Genomic DNA, 22,312 nt, shown 5'->3' on the forward strand with positions numbered 1-22,312 from the left:
TCACAAAGAATTGTGGTATTTGGCTTGGGTCGACCAGACACAGGCAACCATCTTTGATTTTGCTCGGATCTCTTCATCCTCCGTCTGGCATTTACACGAGGCATTTTCAACCATGGTCATCAGTGTCATTAGGGGCCTGCTGAACAAAACTAAATGATGAGACTACTGATGAGAATATATTTGAAGTATATAACCTTTTTTCTATTACAGTTTTAGGCTATGTTGACAAGGACATATAAAGTAATTGATGGAAGGGTAGATTGGCAGTTTTTCTATTTGTTTTGTTTCAATTGATGACACTATAGTGGCTTGTTTCTTATCAACAAAAATAGATGGTCCCATATTTTGAGCAGTGCATATTTCAGAGATTTAGGATGTAATTCCATTCTTGTAAACCCACTTTCTGACCTCTTGTGACAGTGCTTTTTACCTTTACCTATAAATAATAGGGGCCATGCAAAATGTTGCCGTCTTCCAAAATTGATTTTGCAGATCTAGCTTCAAGATCAGCCCTGTTGGTTCTACCTGGCCTGCTGGCCTGGAAGTGTGACATGCATCCCTGTGTGTCCTGTCCTACTTCACAGGTGCTAGCCGGGGCCGCGGGGACCCAGAGGAGGGAAATGGTCCGAACCTGTAGTTCGTTTTTTGAGAGAAAAAGCTGTCGGTATGTGAGACGTGGCAGAGGCAGACCCAGCCAACCTGCAGATCTGTTCCATATGTTTCCTGAGTGCAGCTGGGCTCCCACTGGCTTCACCCAATCCTGCTCCAAGTCATGATTAAGCGAAGATAACAGGCTGATTACAGGCATCTACATGCCTGGAAATCTATACAGTATATTCATCAGTCGCACGCTGAGCATGCTCTCCTTCTCTGTCAGTTTCCCCAAACTCCTAACGTTCCATTATTTCGAACCCAGATTCATCAGCCCCATCTGTTGGTTGTAAATAGTTGAAATGAATATATCCCGTCTGGCTCCAGTTCCCTCACTCTATGTTTGTATGTAAAGAAATCTAATGTCTTAATGTGAGAATGTTGCTTTCTAATGATGGAAAGCATCAGTGAGTAAACACAGAGAGGGGAATACTCAAGTTTATTTCAACATAATAAATACCATAGCACCAAACTGTAAATTAAACATAATTGTAAAAAAAAAAAACATGTTCAACTGAAACATGAAAAATTCTGCTACTTATTGTATTTATATATTTTTTTTAAAAGGTGTATAGCTTAATAAGGGTTTCTAGCTTGCAAGTTATAGAAGTTTAGCATGCAATATGTCAAAGTAAGGGAGGAGAAATTCACATGAGGTTAAACTAAAGTTGTACATGATGAATCGCAAAATCCACTCATAACTACAGTACATTAGAAGCTTGACTGGGTTACGGTGATTAATTAACCTCTTTTGATGACTCCATCTTCACTACCTAGATACTGGCTTGCAATAGTATGTCTAATATAATTAACAACTTGATGTATTCCCTCATTCATGTAAACAATTGTAATCTTTATTTTTCTTCTATTGACCACCTAATTTCAAACACAGCATGTTCAAGTATTGACACCCAGCTATTCTCTTATGCTAGTCTAAACAAATTCATTAAACAAATCTAATGCCAATAAACAGTGTAGAGAAGTTGGGCTTCCTCGTGTAGAAGAGATACTAAATGTTGATATGTCCATATTATTCTATTGTAACCTCAAATGTATTGCTGTTTAGAAAGATCAAATGACTGACCCAAGCTCAGTGTACAGAGGCAACCTTACTCATATCATCATGCTATAGCCTACAGCAGCCATAGAACCGAATGTTGAGGTAAGAATGCCTCCTAGTGGCTGAGGATGGATAGATCACTTTCTCCTGAAGTTGCCCAGCTGCACTCCCCTTCGGCCGGACACACAGCGGAATGTGGCAGGCTGGACATCCCAGTATTTGACAGGGTTGGCAAAAAGGCTGATTCCTGTGTAGAGGTTCTTCTTTGCCCTAGACCTTACAGGGCAGAAGTCATTGACCCCCACGCTGTTTATGTTGTTGGCATGGAGGTATACCACCTAGTAAAGTATAGAAAGAGACCATGTTTTTGGTAAACTGGATAAGATATCAACTCTTTGAGCTACTAGCGATTTGTGTAGAACTAAAGGACCAAAATGCGTGACCCAGGCATTATTCAAACCCTCTTCAGTTCTGTATTTACATTCACATTCAAATGAAAATGTAAGACTGTAGGAGGTTTGAATAATGCCTGGGTCACAAATGCCCAGCAGTAGACAGCAAAACAATAGTCTAACATTGAACCACATGTTACCTGGAGATACTTGAGTGAGCTTAAACCTGGTGGGACCTTTTTCAGCTTGTTGTTGTCCAGGTGTACTTCTCTGAGGTTTGGTATGCTGGCTAAACTTCCGTTCTCCACAGATTTGATTTGGTTGAATCCCAAACCCAACCTGTAAACACCAAAAAACATGACTGAACTCAATCAAACGAAAACATGACTTATCTTTCGTGATGGATACAAGCAGATATTTTTCTTACTTAGTTTGATGCAATGTGTTGCTTCAATTAGTAATATTTTACCTCAGCAGGTTTTTGTATCTGAGAAAGTCCTCTACTTCCACTTTTGCAATATTGTTGTAGTCCAGATGGAGCTCCGTTAGTGAGGAAGGCAAGTCTTGAGAGCATTCAAACCAAACACAACATTAAGATCTTCATTCAACTTGGTTTTAACTTCTGAAGACAACATCACATTGTTTTACCTTTTGGCACTGCTGTTAGTTTTGCCTCTGCAATCCTTATGTACAGGGTAGACATGGAATCAAAGGCCCCTAACTCGATCCCTTTATTAGCAAGTGGGTTGGCACTCATCTCTGTTTTTGTGAAACCAGAAGGTTTGGGATTAGACCGTGTCTGCTTCAGTTTGAATAACAATATGCTATGTACATTTGATTGAATTCATGGAATTGCATTATAATTCTATTTCACATCACCAAGAACATGCAGTGATCTCATTCCCTTGAATGCCTCTTTCTGGACCCTGTTGATCTTGTTGTCGTGGATGCGTAACTCCAGGATGTTCTGGGGCAGGTTGGGAGGGATCTGGGTCAGCAGGTTGTAGGACAGATACAGCAGCTGCAGCTTCTCCATACTGCGGAAGGCTTTGGGGTGGACCTTTGATATCTTGTTATTGACCAGGTAGAGGGCCTGCAGAGAAAGGATTATGTCGATGTTCTGATGTAGAAAACAATCTTACAAACGTGCATAGTAGGGGTGGGGGAAAAAATCGATTCACATTTGAATCGCGATTCAGTCTTCTAGTGATTCACAAATGTATCGAATCGTGAGGTACCAAAAGATTCCCACCCCTAGTACATAGTAAGAGTGAGAAACTAAGACTGTAGAGAAAAAGGTCTGTTTATTTAGAATGCATTTCCTGAAGGAAGTGTGTGCTTCAAACTCAGATAAAGGCTTCCCATATGATTCTTTCAACTATAATAGAGCAATTGGCTCTCAGCTCTTAGATGTGGTTTATTACCAGCTGGGACAGCGCCCATAATCAAAGAGCTTGTTTGCTTTAACAGATGTTCATAGATTGTTTTCCCTAGTTTTTGTCTGTAGTTTCTGCTGTTCTCTCAATGAAGGACTGTTGGCCTAATGGAGTGAGATTAATCTAGGCTATCAACAAATTCTGGACTGGTGTCAGAACTAACTGGTGGAACAGGTAAGGCCTTATTAGAGCACAGTTGAGATTTTTGTTCAACGTTTAAAACACATTTAGAAAGCCTCAGTTTCACATAGATGTGAGTGTTGATCACAGTTAAGAAGATGGCTGTCTCACATAAAGCTTGTCCATGCCTTTGAAGTCATCTTCCTTAATTTCGGTTATGTCATTGTTTTGAAGATCAATCATCAATGTGTTCACTGGAATCTTGTCCGGGACTGATATTAGACCTGTAAAAGCAGACATTTCACTGCAATATCCTTGCTGCCCAAAGGACCTCACAAAGTAGACGTGCACTTTTACTTGTTAGGCATGAGATTAGAATTAGAATTTCGCCTTAAGTGATCTCACTTACCCAGATCCGAGCACTGAACCACCCGTCGAGAACACTGACAACCGAAAGGGCAGTCTGGCTCAGGGGGATCCCAGGATGGGAAAAGGTCATTATCATCATCGTCATCATCATCATCATCGTCATCTGCGTCTCGCATCAAGATATCATGGTCTCTCAGGACGTCCATGATGTTGAGTGGCTTGTAGGGTTTGGCATGGCACAGAGCCAGCAGACACAGCAGGACAAATGTCCTCATGGTGCAGAATGGAGGTGTCAGTCAATTTAGAACAGCCTGGAATCAGTGAGAGTTCAGACAGTGGGAAATCGTCGCAGAGGGACTCTCTGTTTTCGTTCAGATGTTCTATTTGTGTATACTTGCAGTGATTTCAAAGTGACCGGATTTTCAGTTATCTGATATTAAGGCACCTACGTACTCAACCATTGAATTTTTGACCAGTATTTACACAAACTATTGAGAAGGACTCCCATACGTATTCTGCTTCACACAGTTGTTTTGAAAAGGAATGTTCTACAGAGCTTTCTCACACTTATACACGTCTTCACGATATGCCTGTGATCCTGGTCAGCTCAGGACTGGTCTGTTCCGCACCCTAGCCACAACTATGTGATTGTTCTTCATTGACTCATAACTAAATAATGCAGGCCCGATTCGTAAATATATATACGCCAAATACGCCTTTTCCACGTTGTCCTTATACCGACAGACTTCTACTGTACGTTATGTGTAAAGAAATATGTTTATGTTGGAACTATATCTGCTGTAGTTGCCTGGATCTCAAAAGCACTTTTACAGATTTTTATTTGAAAATCCCTTTCTCATCAACAAGTTATGGACTTCATTTATGTTTTGACAAGAATAGGCAAGCAATGGCACTAAAGTCAAACCTCGTTAATGAATGTCTAACTCCAGAAGTAGTAAGATCATTCAGTATTAGTTGTGATAACAGATAACATACAGTACCTCAGCTGTGTGTAGTCGTATCCTTGTTTGACTCCAGAGAGCCCTCAGGGACTGAATGAGAACTCGTCTGTAGATCCACGAAAGCCAGGTACACTGAATTCAAAGAGAATGGAAAGTGCATTACAGAAAAAAATGTCAGAGTAACTCCCTGAATAGAAAATAGGATGATTCCTCGGTCTGGGGTTAGTTTGAATAAAGAGCTCCTACTCACTCACACACAGATCACCGCATCTGTAGTGCTTGACTAGTTTGGAAAATACATTGTTACCGATCATGTGCTTCTCATCAGTATTTGAACCCAAGCCAAAACAGTTAGCTTAGAATTCTGAATGGTTGGTCTTTATATAGAACACACTATTAGGTCTGTCCTCCCATTCCCTCCCACATGGCTTGATGGCATCCTGCCATTTGAAATATTATACATTAAGTTGAATACTTCCCCTCAGAGATCAGGATTTAGTTTTTTACTGAAACATAAAAACGTTTCTTCATATTTTATGTACAAAAAGAGTACAGCTTATAATGTAGGGCTATCCTGCAAGTGCCTTTATGCATTGTTACTTTTAGAAGTTACATGATTAGATATGGTTGAATACTCCATTTCCATCTCACAAAGTTATGTTTAACAACCAGCAATGCCTTCCAAAGGCATGGTTCCCACAAGTACCCTTTTTTTCCGTGTGGTACTGATATATGCTTGTCTCATCACAAAACGCAGTCTAAAGTGGTTCTTATGGCATACGCAGAACTTTCCAACAATGTTAAGGTTTGGCAGAGAGAAGAACCATAATGGGAGAGGGTCTTTATTCATGTTTCTTTGGGGGTATAACATTTTCCAAACCCTCAGTAAATGGAATCTGGATCTTCTATCATATCATGCAGTAGAACTTCATTCAATACAAATTATACTTGAATAAGCTACACAATGCAAGTTTAGATTGTATTGCTTCTTAGTACTACAATATAATTAAGTCTCATTCGTCTCCTGATATTTATGTGCAAACGAATACCATTTCAGTTCAGCATGGAAATCTAATCCTCATGACATCAAATGAGGTTAACACAGACAGGCACAGACAGTTTGAGCTGTGTTTCCATGGCAAAGATGACTTGCTGGGTGTTTGACTGCGTATGCTGTGCTGCCATGCCGCCCATGAGAACTCAGAAAATACTTTATAGTCTGAGAACAATGATTCAGTAATAACATACAATATTTGTGTTTATTTATTAACAATGTGTGTAATTTATTTGAAACAAGCACCTGATGTGAATAGCACAAATGTAAATGTCCATCTAAACTCAGCCAGCAAAATACCAAGTGGTAGGTAGAAGTATCGACATAACCACTAATAATTTTCCATCTTTACAAACATTATTGGTATTTTTGAAGAGAGCAATTTATCAAACTAGTTACCAAATACTGATGTGGGCAAGCTAGCTATGTATATATATATATATATATATATATATATATATATATATATATATATATAGTGGATTTAATCTGCATTTCAGTGCATCATTGAAATATCCCTTTAGTGAGTCCTGTGTTGATCCATCCAACAAAAATCGGAAGCATCCAAATCTTAGGCAGCAATAACAGTAGAAAGGCATCCATGAACTTGTATCCACCACCGACAGCTCCTACTTCGCTGCTAGAAATACTTATTTCCTTAGCTCTATATGAAGGTATACAGAAAGAAGATACTGCTTCTTTTCCAAACAACATCCATCTATGGCTATATTGAAGACAAAAATGTAAAAGTAGTTGCAGCATAAATGTGACATTTTCAAAGGAAATCCTATTTCTTGTCAAAATTAACACGTTACAATACCGGTGAAATGCAGACAGGGGTCCGCGAGAGACTGGTGTTTTAGTTGCGGTTGATCTTTTGTAGAGTACAAATAAACAGCCCTGTCACTTAGTTTTCTGAGGTTTCAACACCACACTGGAGTACGAACGCACACAGGAGAATGCAGTCGGTGAGACTTTCCGGGGATCAATGTAGTTGTTCTCCAAGCGCAATGCCACAATGTGTGAGTCATCCTCATTAAGAGGATCACAGATGGCATCCTCTGCAAAATTCCTGTAAAAGGAATCATCATCTTTGTTAGGTAAAGCCTACCTCAGGGCTTTTTGTCAAGAATGCTGTGAGTTGAATGTGGGGTGTTATGTTATTTATTTATTTGTACCTGATGTTGTTGCTATTGAGTCTGAGGAAGTGGAGGGACTTCATCTCATTGATCCCTGTGGGAACGGTGGTCAGCTGGTTGTGGTCCAGACACAGTTCTATCATGGAGCCAAAGGCACCAAAGAACGACTCAGGTTCAACCCCCTCTCCGTCCAGCTTGTTGTACGATAAGTACAGGTACTCAATACCAGGTTCCATGTGGGCAAACACGTAGCCAGGGATCCTTTCAATCTGGTTGCCCACCAGCACCAGGTGGACCAGGGATCTGGGCAGGTAGGAAGGCACCAGGTACATCCGGTTATGGGAGAGGTCAATCGATTCCAGGTTCCTTAGAGGAGAAACGGGATAGACGAGAGAGATAATGTATGTAGAGAGATGGAAAGGAACTTAGTGTTTGGTTTTGTTGCTGATATTGTTAAGAGGTGGGGTGTTTTTATTTGATTCGCAGCAGTTTTCTTTCTCACTTGTGGTTGATCCAAGCCAATGGTGCAATCCTGGACTCATCAAGTCTGTTGTGTCCGAGGGAAATCAAATTGAGGTTGGTTGTTTGGTTGAAAACAGAGTCTGATATTTCTTCAATTAGGTTGTTTTCAAGATAAAGTTCCTGAAAAAATAATTGGGGAGGTTACTGCCACAATTCAACACAATTACTTTTTACAGTTAATTGTACTCATTGTGGTGAACTGGGTTTTACGTGAAGCAATAATCCATGGTTGTGGTTTGAATCTTTTGGGTTAACCCTAATTGTAATGTTACCATTTTAAATAGTTTCTTATCGGTAAACCTACTACAATGTTAAAGAAAAAATAGATACATTTGGTGTCTATTAGAACAGTACTACTCTGTGGCAAATACTGTTGAACATATTTAACTGCATTGCAGTCTTATGTTCCCTTATCCTTCATTTTGAAGCATTTTATGAATGGAATTTGATCAGAATTACAATGGACCAAAAATACAGAATCTCTTTTCGAGTCCTCCTACACACCAGCAGAGAGGGGGGTAGGCCTTGTGGGATGGTGCGGAAGTGGTTTCTTCCCATCCGCAGGTAGGACAGCTGTGTAAGAGGGGCGAAGGCTAAGGGGCTCACGTTCCCCTCACTGAGAACATTGTCCTCCATCTCCAGTGTTAAAAGGTGGCTCAGATCTGCAAGTACAGCCAACATTTGACTTGTAACACAGCCTTGATGTGTGGCAAAACATGGATCAACTCTTAACTAGCAGTTTACCTTGAAAGCTATTTTGTTCGATCTCTCTTAACTTGTTTTCGTTGATCTTCAGCTCCTGTAGTGTGGAGGGCAGATCTGATGGAACCTGCTGCAGGAGGTTTCCATCCAGGTACAAGCGGCTCAAGTGTTTAAGGCTCTTTAAACACAAATCCAATGTGTTTAAAACAGATATGTTTACGTAATAATAGACACACTCAGGAAACGATGAAGAGGCCACTTTAGGCGATGCCATGGAGCACATCAGAATAAGACAAGCCCTAGAAGGTCGTCAAGAAGAAGCTATCGGGTAACAACAAAGAAGCGGTACAGTGAATCAAAACATTGACTTGATCTCCCACTGCCAGAATAAAGATGTCTGCTGAAGTGAATAGAACCTCTTAGGAAAGTCTCTGTTATCTCACACCCACGACCTCGCAGTACCTCTCTCTGGGCTTACCTTGCCAGCTCGGGCTCCAGCTTGTGAAAATAGGGAACAAAAGCCTAGTGTCCTCCTTAAGCTCTAGGGAAACACTTCTAAATCTGATTTGTTTTCTGATAGGTTCTGCAGGTTTCCGTCCGACCGAATAGGTTGAAGTGAAGGTGAAGTAGCTCTCTGTGCACCGCTGCTTGAGTGCTTCACTCACTGACAACACTGGTAGCTTAGCTTCAAAAGCGTTTCAAAGAGCCTCACATGTTATTCTCTGCAGAGTTCAAAGTCATACTGTAAGTCTAGCAAAGTCTTAGTATCAGCAAAAAGATGGCGGCCTGTGATGGATCTATTTAGACAATTGCCATACTGTTGACTGTTTGTGGCTGCATTTTGGAAAACTGCCCACTTACTTGAAATACTTTTGGGGCAATGCCGGCAGATGTCAGCTTATTCTTGCCAAGGTTGATCCACTCCAGGTTAGGAATCCCATTAAAGGCCCCCACAGGGATAGATGTGATGGTGTTACCTGGTGGTTAATATCAAAACACATAATCTCCTCAGCATCATGTTATCCCATATGTACATGTGCATAGGGCTAAGTCTAGATTATTGGCTTGCTGAAATTTTAAGGCAACTGTCTGACTTTATATGGCAGTAAGGATGACAAGAATATGTAATAATAGTGCATCTTGAGAATTTGTCCATAGTCCATTCACTCAGTGTGTGACACATCTTTGAAAATAGTAGGTTAAATCATTTTATAATGTGCTTTATTATGTTTTCAGCGGGTGGATGAGGTCAGGGGTAGAAGGGTGGAGAATATTGTCGAGCTCCATTGGCACCAGTCAAGGACAATCAAAAGGACCTCAAAATAATTTGGGGATAAATATGTGTCTAAAATACAGTACTGTTGAAGGGTGAATGGTCATCTTACCCTCCAGACTGAGTGATTTGAGCTCGGGGATGGACAAAGGAGGGAAACTGGTCAGCTTTGCATTCTCACAAGTCACGATGACATCAGAAATGTCACAGCCGGGCGGAAGGCCGGCTCTTGGTGAAATCATCTCTATCTCTTCTTCTTGGGCCTCCTCCTCCTCTTCAACATCCCCATGATGTTCCTCAGGGGGAGCAGGGATTGGTTGGATGCTCTCCTCTGCCACCTTTGGAGGCATTTGGAAGACATCTCCTCTCAGCCACACCTCCTCCTCTTCCTCTTCCTCCTCAAGGGCTCTCAACTTCTCCATCAGGTTCAGTTTATGCCTTATCCTCTCCTCTTCCACCTGCCTCTCCTTCTCCTTCGCAGCGGCCTCTGCCTCCTCCCTCAGCCTCCGGTCCTCCTCCTCCAGTCTCCTCTCCTCCTCCGCCTGCCTCCTCTCCTCCTCTTTCGCCAGCGTCGCCCGCAGTTCATCCTCCTCCTTTCTCCTCTCCTCTTCAAGCCGCCTCTGTTTCTCCGCCTCTTCCTTCTTGAGCTTCTTCCTCCGCCTCTTGCGCTCGGCGTCCTTCTTCAGCAGGCGCTCCTCTTCCGCCCGGTGTTCCTCCTGCTCTCTCTTGAGGATGACGTCGATCTCGGCCTGGGTGTGTGGCCCCACGGGATCTGGGTTGGGGTCGCTGGGGTCGTTTGGCACTGGGGAATCGCCAGAGAAGTCAGGCAGATCAGGGGCTGGGCCAGCCAGCAGGCACACATGGTTGAATAGAGGAGGTAGGATGAAGAGGAGGAAAGGCAGAAGAAGAACACACGGGGAAACCAGAATTAGAACCCAGTGAAGCGAGAACAAGAAACACATCCTCAGAAACACCCAGGAATGCAGTGGTGGAAAGAGGGGGTAACGTGCCGACCGAAGGGGATCATGTGACTAAAAGGTCAGGGGACGTTCTCGTTTAGTTTCTACGAAGAAGGCAGTCGCGGTAGCTATAGATACCTGCGTCCATACAGACGGGGCAACACTCTCCAGTGGGGATGAAAGGGAAGTGGCAGTGCATTGTGGGACAGGAGACCTCATCGCAGACCACCTCCCCACCGGTGCACAGACAGGTGACACAGGGCTTGGGGGACCACACAGCCTTGTTGAACATGGTGATGCCCTGGTACACACACTGACCCTGCTTTCCTACAGTGGAGCATCATGACAGGGGAAACAAGAGAGTTGTGGTTAGATGTTCTGTATGTCATATTGTGACTATCATATCATACAGTGTATCCTACTGTAAATGGTATTGGATACTGGCATCAGACCAAACAGACTGTGTCAGTGATGTAAACACTGCAGGTGTTATGTCTGCTGCATCAAAGATAAAGGTAAAGGTTGAGATTGTCTGCTGCAGGTGAGACTCTAGCACTGTAATTATATACGTCTGGGACCCATCTGTACTTGGTGAGAAAAAGACCTAGACATCATTTGTATTTTGCTTGCCCCCATCCATATTAGGACAACTATTTTATACATGCAGTTTTCAAAACCAGAAGACTTGACACAGCTTGAGAATTGCAATGCCGACAAGGTTAAGGGTTGATATTTTTTCCTAATAAAATGCCTTGTTCATAATTTAATAATACTGTGGCAATCTCTGTGTTAAGTCATAAGTCACGGACGTCACATAGAAAATAATTCAGTCTTCTGATGATGCCGATAAGGTCCAGGGTTTTTTGATGATTTTCAAATCAATTAGTATTTATGCCCATCCTCCTGGTCCCATGTGGGTAACAAATGTACATAAAACATAAACACAATAGTGTTATTACAGTTAAACAGTAGACCCATATCCTTCAGAGACATGGCTTATTTATAGTTACAGCATTGAGAGACTTTAGGCAAGGGGGTTTAAACCTCTTTTTTTAATGCAAATCTGTACCCAAATTGCTGCATGTTAATCATATGTGAAGATTAGAGTAAATGACTTGTGCCTTATTGTCTGACTTTGTTACCAAAAACCAAACAAAATAGCAAAACGAACATGGGTTACTGGGAAGGATGCAGTAAAGCACTGACCTGGAATGACATTGTAGTTGGTCTGTGGGTCCCTAACACTTCTGTAAGACTCTATGAAGATAGACGCACCACCCTCTTCTCCGTGGTTGAGAGGGAGGCTGCCCGTGCGGGTCAGGGCTTGAGAGTGGTGCCCTTCCCTGGGTCTCCCGTGCCCTGTCCGCTGCCTCCTCCCGCGGGTAACCCCCGCCAGCCGGTCCTGGTCTTGGCTCTGGGCTAGGCTCAGCAACACCAGCAACCACAGGCTGACGATAACACACAGCTGCCGCATAACTGGATGTTAGCCTACCTGGAGTGAAAGAACTCAATGGGCTCAACACTGGAGGGACAAGCAGACAAAGTGAGCTCTTATTGACTGTATAAGTCCTTGATATACCACTGTCATAATGTTTAGTTTCCCCCTGTGTTCGCCTTACTCCCTTAATGACAAGTCTGACAGCGGTAGAAATAGCAAGGCACAATACTGCCACCAGGTCTGTAATTGTCTGAACCCTTCAGCCACCAGAGAAGACATGTGCGTGCATGTGTGCTTTCAGGCCTCACGGCATTTGGGAAAATGTGTGCGTGAGCTGCTTAAGAGAGCAGGGAGACACGTCATGACTTCAGTCCACCTCTCCACTGTAGGCTGTAGGCCAACTCATTAAGGAGTCTGAAACTAGCCTAAAATGCATCTTGTGTTCTCAGCTGAAGGCAGCAAGCCAAGCCTTGTTATAGATGTTAGATAACAAAGATAGGCTCACTGCAAGCAACCAAATTTAGCAGTAAAGAACATGTAGGTATTGGGATTATCTTTTTAAACATTTGAGAGGGGAAATCCACCTCCGGATGACCTTGTAACACTAACAGGTATATCTTATACCTAAGTCACACAAATTGTCAGCTGTACAGACATGCATGGTACAGGAAGTGTAAACATGGTGGAGGACGACTCCTCTGTAATCCCCACAGAGCATGCCCAGACCCACTGCCCCAGGCTTGGAGTTATGTGGTTTGCAATAAATCGGTTCTGGAACTTTTGGGAAAGAAGGGAAGAAAAACATCCACAGTGGAGAGAAGGCGGAGAAAAGAGGACGGAAAGCATTGCGATTAATGGGGTTCTTAGGATGACTAGGCTCAAATGGAGACACTGAAGTTTGACGCGCAGTGAGGAAAGAGCAGCCTGAAGATATCCTGCAGGACAGGGAGAGACTGGTCAAGTTCATTTTTTATGACTTCTAAAGCTCCAATACTCGTGTACACAACCTAATGCTTGCCAATGTTTTGGTCATACAAGACATACTGTTTTAGCAAAATCCAGAAATGTGTTATATCCATCAAGGTTAAGTTGCAGTTAGCACAACAGCTAGCACCGGCTTTAATACACTACAGTCGAAAGTGATGGTCCTGGTTCAAGACAAACCATGTAGCATGCAAAGCCTTTGCACACGGACATACTGACAACATCCACGACAACCTTATTAGATGTTTAAGCAATTCGCTACTGTAACTAAGTAACAGGATAAACAGAATGAGCAGAAGGACTCTGTACGTTACCAGTGGTTTGCAGGCGATTTGCAAGGCCAAATATTTTCCACTCTTTCCTAAGCTCTCTGGACAGTGCCAGACAGTGTGCGACTGCTCGGCTGCTGAACAGATAGATGTTTTAAACAGACAAGCCTGTTCGGCTGGGGCTGCATGGGGAAGCCAAGACTTGCCTCAGGAAAACTTTTGAAGTGAAGTAGTTACTGCCCCATCAAAGAGGGTCACTTACGTTTGGTTCTTCTGGGAAAGGTAAAGAGGGAGAAATTGGTGATTTCTCTGCCCTAATTACTGGCCAGTGGGAGTGCTTAGTTGTGTAGTCAACAGATTGAGGTGGCCCCTCTGGTTTGTCATTACCTGCCAGGAATGGAACACGGCTCCTGAGATCCACCAGGACTCATCAGGAACCCGCTTATAGACTGAGTCAGAGGGAGAGGTGGTACCATCCTGACTATGTACTGATTACACAGGATCTTTTTCAGCGGCACATTGCTGGGCTGTGTTGTACCGTGCTGGACACGCCCCAGGTGCTGAGGCTACTGTGCTAGTCTAGGAACACGTCGCCCAATGGGCTTCATGTATTCTCATGTAGGGGAGGGCGCTACCGAGTTAATAGTCTGTAAAAAAAAAAATTGGGGGGTGGGGTGGTGGAATATCATGGAAAAGCAGCTTAATTATCTGGTTGTATCACTGTTAAGTGAATCATTTCAGAAAGATGAAATACCCTGACAATAGAGAAGTACTAATGTTGTTTTATTATTTTTTTGCGACGAAATGAAGTTCAATATCTATCTACTACTTTAATTGGCCTAGAAAGCAAAAGGCATTTACATTATGTGAACTTTTCTACTAACCGTCTCTTTTTCTATTTAAAAAGTTGATGTTAAAGGTTAAAAAGCAAGAGAAAACCTGTCAGGTCTATGTGACCTATTCCTTTGTTTCTGGCACCACTGCTCTGTTCCAAACATAGACCTGTAATGTGCCAAAGGTAACTGCGACTGGAAAAACGGCCCCAACGAAACGTTTCCTTCATTGAAAAACTTTACAACCCTTTCCCTGTAATCCCTCATGCATGCATGTGTGTGGGTGCTGTGACTCGTCCTGCTTCATGTCATGTGAAGGGTGTGTCTGTGACTCGACCTGCTTGTTGTCATGTGAAGGGTGTGTCTGTGACTCGGGCTGCTGGAATGTACAGCTGCTTCTGTTGACCTCCCCGCTCCTCTACCTGACACCACACACTCACACCCCTGAAGCTTATCGTCCACCTGCTCCTTTTGTCATATCAAGAATATTGATGTTGTTAAGTGACAAGGCTACAATACCGCAACAAACAGGCTGGACCCAGACAGTGTAACCACTTGGCTCCTTAATAACTGTGTTGATGGGCATTTCACCTCGAGGGGTAACTACCTTCTCCACAGGACTAGACAATGGAAGTATAGAGGGACTAATGGCCAAGTGGCACTGTCTGGAATAATTCTGATAGAGTAGCATTTGGAATATGCAGCTGAGACACCAAACATGGTAATTTTTTCGATTTAAGTGACTAGCGGTTGGTCACTTTGGCTTTATTTGGTACATTGTAAACACCCTTGCATAAATAAACCATGAAAAATAAAAAGCGACAGCTTTTTATTTTTGGTCACTAGCGGTTGGTCACTTTGGCTTTATTTGGTACATTGTAAACACCCTTGCATAAATAAACCATGAAAAATAAAAAGCGACAGCTTTTCAAATAGTCATAGGACATTGGCCAGTTCCTAACTCCGGTTTACCTCTCATTCTAAGCCCCATGTTACTTTTCAGGAGAAGTATTCAGATGTGGTCAGTCTCCCTGGTGGCTGGCGGTCAGACGTGATGCTTATCCAGAACCCTCAGCTCCCAGGGTAAAGTCCAGCTGAGCTGCAGATTCACTGATGAGAACAGCTTTTATATGTCAATTAGCTTTGCACTGAACATACGGCTACAGCAAAGTCCATAGAGCAGTGGTCACATGTGCTGACTCCAACAGGTGTGCCCTCATGATACACTGGAACATTGAGGTGACCACGGAGGGAGAGATCACAACCAACATAGAACTGGTGACTAAACTGCCTGAAAAGGGTGAGTTTTGCTTTAACACGGTTTGGTAATCTTCAACAAGTCGGCCAGTATAACCAACCGTATGTAATTGTTATTTTAAATCGCAGCCTGTCAGATGGATACCAGCAATCTGATCGAGAATTCTCCAGACATGTTCCAAAGTCTTCTGCGTGTTGTTGGAGTGGAGGTCTCCATTGACTGCATCATCAAAACTGTGTGTAGCGCATGACCAGCTATTAAAGTATACAACTCATTTACGTTTGTAATTATTTTATTAAGTATAAAGCTCTTTACAATCACCCATTTAAAAATGTCAATGCCATTTGTACATATTCTATAATCACATTTATAGATGTTTATATAATGTTTACATACAATGTCATTAGTCAAGATCTAAAAAAATAAATAATTTAAATATGAAAGGCTAGACAGCAATGTCCAATTTGTATTTTCAAATATTCTTTATGTACACATGTATTATGCTTCTTAGGTATCACAGTGCTTGTGATATTTGAGTGTTAAGATAAGTGGTTTGATCTGTCAGCTTCACTACTTAGTTAGCAGACCATATAGTATGGCACATGATGTCACTGTCCTCTTGAGCGCATGAGGCCTTACTACAGAGGTAACCCCATGTACTGAAACATGATGTTACTGTCCTCTGACCGTATGAGGCCTTACTACAGAGCTAACCCCATGGACTGAAACGGGACATGGGGTTACTTAGCCTCAAATACCTGCTAATGTATGGAAGTCTGAACACACATTTCGTCAAGACGGCTGTTCAGTTATGTCCTTACAGCCCCTCACATATAGCACCACACCACTCAACGTGCAGGAGAATGTGCTAAAAGCACTCCACGAGCCACCTTTGGCACATTGAATACACCTCATTGGCGGCACGACTGGCTGGCTGGCAGAGCTCCTCTAAACCCACACCATTCTGCCCCCTGGTCTCCCTCTGCCTCACACACAACACAGAGGCAGAATGTGCGTCAGGAGACCGGGGGGGGGGGGGGGGAGGAGGGGGAGGAGGGAGAAGAACGCCTGGTCCCAAATCAACATCTCAACATCGTCTGTGTCCTGGTAGAGACTGAGTGTGTTTGACGAGAGCGTAAACACGATGGTCGTCATCACAACAAGTTGGGAGATGTGACCATAATGCACAGATCTACAGAATCCCCTCACAACTTCCTACTGTACATGAATAAGGGGATCAAGCCGCTTGGGTGAGAGAGGATGATTTGAGACAGGACCTCAATATGTGCCACAAAAAAGAATTACACCTCAACAACCCACTATTACCGCATACCCACCTACATTCAGTTTAGTAAATAAAATATGGCGTATATCATTTTAAGAGTAAAAAGACAAAGAATAGAGAAGGATATGTTTCAGTTGACTCTTTGCATTTGTTGACCTCTATGCTCGAATGAATAGCAGCGTTCTCACAGAAGGCAAGGGAGTGGTCAGGCATGTTAATTCTTTTTAAATCCATCAGCTCAGGAAGTAAACAGGAATTGCAATATCTTAAATGGATAAGTTGTTCATTTCGGATTAATGCTAGGAGTGAGATCTTAGTTTGTTCACTTCCTGAGTAGAAGGAACTGAGATGGACTAGAGGCCAACCCCCTGGAGTGGTTCATACGGGGTGGAACACCAGTGTGCAGTCCTCTCTGTCCAGGCCAAGGTAGAGGTTCATACGGGGTGGAACACCAGTGTGCAGTCCTCTCTGTCCAGGCCAAGGTAGAGGTTCATACGGGGTGGAACACCAGTGTGCAGTCCTCTCTGTCCAGGCCAAGGTAGAGGTTCATACGGGGTGGAACACCAGTGTGCAGTCCTCTCTGTCCAGGCCAAGGTAGAGGTTCTGGGCTGGCAGGTCTTGTTTGGCTTGGGTGCTCCTCAGGTAGTAGTTGACTATTTTGGAGTCAAGCTTGTACTGATGGGGTATGTTCTCATAGGGCTTGGGATCAAGATCCAGGATGGACACAGAGTATGTAAACCGAGGCTTTGTAGGGTGAATCTCCAAGTCCTGCTCCAACCTGGAAGAAGAAGAAATGCTCAATGTTTCACCATTCAAATGTAGTAGTCATGGTTTGTCTATGCACATACATAAGTACATCCAGACGGCATGAACTACCATACCTTATTTGGGTTATCATGCGTGTCTACAGAGGCTAGACAATGTGCCATTGGTTCAAGGTAATCACATGACTAAAGTGTACATAAGTCTGTGCAACCAGTCAAATAAGATAATCCAACTGCTCACCCATCATTGTCCTCGCTGCATGGTGCCAGGGTGATCATGATGGAGCAGTCTTTGGCTGTCATGGCAACTCTGTACTGGTGAACCTGAGTAGAAAGAAAAACAAAACAGACTCATATCTCTGACATGTGAGACAGTTCTCCCTCAGGTGCCGGAAGAGAAGAAGCAAGGCTCGAACTGTAGCTTTCCATTTTGAAATACACGATGAGTGCATGTGATCACCTGGAATGAGAAACATTTTCCTGAATGCTTCTCACCATTTCAGCGACAGAAAGGGACCTCACCTTGCTGACTGCATATTCTATGGAACCATCGTCCTCTGACGGACAACTCTGTACTTTCTCTAAGAAACTCTCATTGTAGGGCCCGTCAATCTGTAGTCTGCTTCTAGAAAGAATGAGACAAATGATTAAGACATGGGTGGAAGTTTAGGGCTCGTTTTACTGTCCAGAAACCCCCTCTAGTGGTGTACTGAATGTATTACACAGTAAAGACACCTATACTTCCACATACTACTACATACAAACTCATTCGATTTCTTATTAGGAAAACAATAAAAACTATAATTGCCCACGTACCTTTCTTTGGGGAACTCCTGCAGGTGCTGCTCCACCCGTTTGAATAAGGGATGAAGGCCCTCAATGTCTAAGCTGTCCAGCATTTGCGTCTGAAGGATTTTGGCCAGGATACAGTCTTTGGGTAAGCAGTGGTTTCCTGAGCCCAACATAGAAAGACATTAGGAGATCGAAACACACATTCAAGGGTGGAAAACCGACACATTTTTCACGGGTCAATCTTCAGAATGTCTTCCGATCTCCAGAAAAGAGACGACACAGGACCGCTGCGGCGTGGCGGCCCGTGTCGTGTGGCGCCTCACCGTTGCGAAGCAGCTCCCTGTGCAGTAGGCTGGCTTCACAGATGGCCCTGCCCTCGGGCAGGTGCAGCTTCCGGGACTCCCCGGAGCGCCCCGTCTCCCAGCTGCTGAGGAGGGCGCTGACGATCACTTGGATGAGCTCGTTCAGGACGGTCTTGTTGGACTGGTGGCCGTTGATCAGCCCGCCCCCGCCGTGGAGGAAGTAGGGCCGCAGGTGCTGGACCAGCTCGTTCAGGTCCTCGCACACGTCCGCGTCGTCCTTACAGCTGTATATCAACTCCCCTCCCTTGGCGAAGCAACAGAGAAAGGTTACATCTGGTCATGTGTATCGGGAGTCAGGTGGCTGATCGGTTAGGGAATCGGGCTCGTAATCAGAAGGTTGCCGGTTTGATTCCTGGCCACGCAGATGACGTTGTGTCCTTGGGCAAGGCACTTCACCCTACTTGCCTCGGGGGCATGTCCCTGTACTAACTGTAAGTCGCTCTGGATAAAAGCGTCTGCTAAATGACTAAATGTAAATGTAATGTGTACAGAAGAAAAGATTCCGTCTGTTACATGATGTACTTGTACAGAGGGCAGCACGACATACCTTGAAGATCTTGAAGTTATTCTGGGGCTCTTCGATCAAGTGTTTCAAGGCAACATACATCCTCTGCTTGTTCCTACGGGCAGAAAAGAACAGTTCAGCCGACTTTGTTTCCAAACAACTTTTCGTTCACTTCCCAGCAAAACACCCAACCATGAAACTATATGTTCTTGCCAACTGAATGAATAGACTACTTAATGAACGTCAGACCCATTAGACTGAACCCTACTCACCCTGAGAACAGATCCAGCGGGCAGTAGCGACTCTGTCGTTTCCACTTTCCATTGGCCAGCTGGTGATGGAGATGAGTATGGGTAAGTAAGGCTGGCACGCATCTCAAAGTTAAATCGACTTTTAAAGCACCAGAGAGGTGTCCTGTACTGTAGGGCTCAAGGATGTGGATAGAAACGGAAGATCGTTGTTGTGCATGTTGCACTCTGGTCAGCGTTATCCAGTGTGACCACCAGAGGACAGAGATGCTCAACCATACTTAGAACCAATACAAGTGGGTTTATTTCATCTGACTTTTAAACACCCCCAAAGAACTCAAATGCTCCTTTGGATCAAATGGTGCATAATGAGCACAGTTGTAATAGCAAAGAGTTGTTTTTTAATGGAATACATGGACACAAACGTCAATCATTTCAAATAGACACCTCACTGAATTGTGCTTACCTTAAAATGTTGATGCATACAGAATCTGCACACCTTGCTTTTAACGTCTTTTGTTACATGCCTAGAGTAGGGTAGGAATCCACACTTTGGCTGCCAGAAAAACAAAAAAAGAGAATGAAGTTACTGCCAGACCACAAAATATTTACATAGCTGTCGACCGAGTCACTCCATTTGAACAAATGTCTCTCTTCAAAATGCTGACTCATCCCTCTCTCCCATGTCTGAGCATCATCACTTGACAAAACCCAAACTCGTGGTGGCTGTCCCCCGGCTCGGTCCCTGGTGACTGACCTTTCCTTTGTATTCAAGAATCTACCCAATGACGGCCGAGGTCTTGCTTAGTAACAGCCCAATGGATGGCGAGGACAAACAAATCGAATGTCTCACTAAATACTTTAAGCTTTTCTTATGTCCCTAAACTTTGCGCCTCGGACACAATGACAATTTGTGTTGTGGTAGAGAGGAATCTATTGAGGATCATTTTAGTCTAGTCTTGGTCTAGATCCAAGAATTATATTACATGTACAATACAAACATCCATTGTATGACATGTACAATATTACATGTACAATACAAACATCCACTGTTTGTTCAATTACCTTGATCTCTATGCAGAGGGAAGGTCTGTGTTCACTGCAGCAGCGGGAGGAGGATTGGGTGAGGTTAGGTAGGCACAAAGCACATCCACTCCAGGTGTCCATCATTTTGTCACAGCGCGATTCTGTCAGGAAAAACAATACAGTACCAGACATATTGGTATATGATTATTATTTTTTTACTGATATTTTACTCCAGCTACCTTGCCTTTTTCAACTGGTTAATGATTGCTATTTAGATTTCTGTACTGATCTATGGAAACTAACCATATCGTAAGCCATTGTTCAATCTGCATAATATTTCACAATACTGTATGAACATCAAATTACTCATAGTGATTTCAAAGTTTACCTGGCCTCTCTTGTTGAACCTTTAAAGACAGTCGTCTCACAAAGTCTAGTGGTAGTTTGACAACTTCCTGTAGAAGAAAATTGGATAAATACATAGTTACCATTCTGATTGATGACACAGTGGCACCAACCACTTTAGAAATTCCCTTATGTTAAGTTAATTTGAGTCCATAATTGTTTGGTTATTATGAAGTGTTTAAATAGAAATATATGACAATCTTTGATATCAAAATAGAAAACAACCCATTATTTCACTTAAAAGAAAATGTCTCACCCCTTTGTGGACAAACTTTTCTCCAAGCAACGGACTCATGACATTTTTACTGTATTCAAGAATGTTTTGAATTTGCCTGAAGGCCTGCTCCGTTGTCTTAAGTCAAAGGGAGAAAAGGCGATAAGGTGATGGTGTTATGAAACAAAAATACACTGAAATCCAGACTTCCTGGAAACTCTACCTGTTGTGGGTTTTCTGAGTCCTCAGCTGAATACTTGAGTAGACGAAGAACTCTTGAATGCTAGAAAAACAAGTATTACAACCATGATGCCAGGCAAGTTAGCAATGGAGTAGCTCAGTAAGTTGTTAGTGCTATCTGATGCGACGACGCGGCACTACTGATGCCATCATCAAGTTGCTCACACCAGACCCCTGAACCGTTTATAAGATATTTATGTTAATAACATACAACCTACAAAGGACAATGACAACCAATGTTGATAAGCAGCTTGGAAGCTAGTTTAGACAACCTAGTAGTAGGCTTTCGAATGGTAAAGAGCGACCAAGATTTGACAAGTGACACTCGTTTCAACTTAAAGGGGGCTTCCCGCGGTGCACAACAGTACTGTAACTAAGTTGCCAATTGAAAGAATCAAACACTGAACTTGTCACCCGAACATTTTCCAATCTAGCCAATGATGTTGTCTAACATGACACTACGTTCACAATATAGACCGGCTTTGTAACAATGCATTTTGGATTAAACCTGGTCGATGTTCTGGCAACGTGACGTGTAGTTGCTTGGTTTAACCAGTACGAGTAGACACAGTGCTGCTAGCTCGCTCTAGCTGTAGTGTGGTGGCTGGCTGACTCTCCAGCTAGCTAGCTAGCTAACTCACCTGAACATGACAAACTACAAGGCTTTTGTTTCCCTCCCCATGGTATTTCCAGTCGTTCTCGTCCATTTTATCCAGTTCCATAACACAAATGTGCTTATTATATCTCAGTATGGACTCCCGACACTTTACAAGGCCAAGACTGCCACACACCCCAAGTACAGGACCGATGCTAGCAAGCCTAGCTACAACAATAATTTTAGCTACTGTCTGACCCACCGACGGACGAACTGGTGTTACTAGTAGCCTACTACCGCTTTCTGGAGGATATCCCTCCTACCCGTCTCCTATTGGCCGCATGTATGTAGAAAATATCACATTGGATGTCATTTGAATGACGTTTGAGTTCGATCACGCTCGAGTTTCCTAAAGATTATCCACTAACAACATTGCGTCTAGTTTCCTAGGTTCA

At 43.2% G+C, this 22,312-nt stretch overlaps 4 protein-coding genes across 7 annotated transcripts in view; 1 reads left to right on the top strand and 3 right to left on the bottom strand.

Annotated features, from left to right (window-relative positions):
- cenpp (centromere protein P) overlaps positions 1–15,695 on the top strand; it is a 29,508-nt gene extending 13,813 nt beyond the window's left edge. The window contains exons 6-8 of the mRNA XM_067245614.1: positions 15,167–15,246; positions 15,372–15,463; positions 15,550–15,695. Coding sequence (XP_067101715.1) covers positions 15,167–15,246; positions 15,372–15,463; positions 15,550–15,671 — 294 coding nt within the window. The 3' untranslated portion in view covers positions 15,672–15,695. The remainder of the gene's footprint in view (positions 1–15,166; positions 15,247–15,371; positions 15,464–15,549) is intronic.
- Positions 1,074–5,332, bottom strand: aspn (asporin (LRR class 1)). Of its 2 annotated transcripts, XM_067245516.1 has the most exons (9): positions 5,241–5,332; positions 5,030–5,122; positions 4,069–4,339; positions 3,831–3,943; positions 2,983–3,196; positions 2,752–2,862; positions 2,573–2,666; positions 2,304–2,442; positions 1,074–2,049 (listed from the first exon to the last, which is right to left on the bottom strand). In XM_067245516.1, the coding sequence occupies exons 3-9, from the start codon at positions 4,301–4,303 to the stop codon at positions 1,849–1,851; spliced, it is 1,107 nt and encodes a 368-aa protein (XP_067101617.1). In that variant the 5' UTR covers positions 4,304–4,339; positions 5,030–5,122; positions 5,241–5,332; the 3' UTR covers positions 1,074–1,848. The 2 variants fall into 2 exon arrangements, with proteins under 2 accessions (XP_067101617.1, XP_067101697.1); XM_067245596.1 differs by having other exon boundaries at positions 5,030–5,286.
- Positions 6,528–13,523, bottom strand: ecm2 (extracellular matrix protein 2, female organ and adipocyte specific). 2 transcript variants are annotated; one of them, XM_067245127.1, is made up of 10 exons: positions 13,376–13,523; positions 11,846–12,131; positions 10,778–10,966; positions 9,793–10,518; positions 9,269–9,384; positions 8,450–8,585; positions 8,210–8,367; positions 7,686–7,825; positions 7,223–7,549; positions 6,528–7,116 (listed from the first exon to the last, which is right to left on the bottom strand). In XM_067245127.1, the coding sequence occupies exons 2-10, from the start codon at positions 12,111–12,113 to the stop codon at positions 6,948–6,950; spliced, it is 2,229 nt and encodes a 742-aa protein (XP_067101228.1). In that variant the 5' UTR covers positions 12,114–12,131; positions 13,376–13,523; the 3' UTR covers positions 6,528–6,947. The 2 variants fall into 2 exon arrangements, with proteins under 2 accessions (XP_067101228.1, XP_067101301.1); XM_067245200.1 differs by lacking the exon at positions 13,376–13,523 and having other exon boundaries at positions 9,793–10,482; positions 11,846–12,556.
- A 1,508-nt stretch (positions 15,696–17,203) lies between the features above and the next one.
- On the bottom strand, positions 17,204–22,122 carry ippk (inositol 1,3,4,5,6-pentakisphosphate 2-kinase). 2 transcript variants are annotated; one of them, XM_067245399.1, is made up of 13 exons: positions 21,904–22,122; positions 21,246–21,305; positions 21,065–21,160; positions 20,792–20,858; positions 20,443–20,564; positions 19,844–19,933; positions 19,402–19,460; positions 19,172–19,244; positions 18,586–18,868; positions 18,287–18,422; positions 17,993–18,092; positions 17,712–17,794; positions 17,204–17,484 (listed from the first exon to the last, which is right to left on the bottom strand). In XM_067245399.1, the coding sequence occupies exons 1-13, from the start codon at positions 21,982–21,984 to the stop codon at positions 17,253–17,255; spliced, it is 1,482 nt and encodes a 493-aa protein (XP_067101500.1). In that variant the 5' UTR covers positions 21,985–22,122; the 3' UTR covers positions 17,204–17,252. The 2 variants fall into 2 exon arrangements, with proteins under 2 accessions (XP_067101500.1, XP_067101420.1); XM_067245319.1 differs by having other exon boundaries at positions 17,993–18,095.
- Between the last annotated feature and the right edge of the window lie 190 nt (positions 22,123–22,312).

The sequence above is a fragment of the Osmerus mordax genome, chromosome 1, assembly GCF_038355195.1.
Source record: "Osmerus mordax isolate fOsmMor3 chromosome 1, fOsmMor3.pri, whole genome shotgun sequence".
Taxonomy (NCBI): Eukaryota; Metazoa; Chordata; class Actinopteri; order Osmeriformes; family Osmeridae; genus Osmerus; species Osmerus mordax.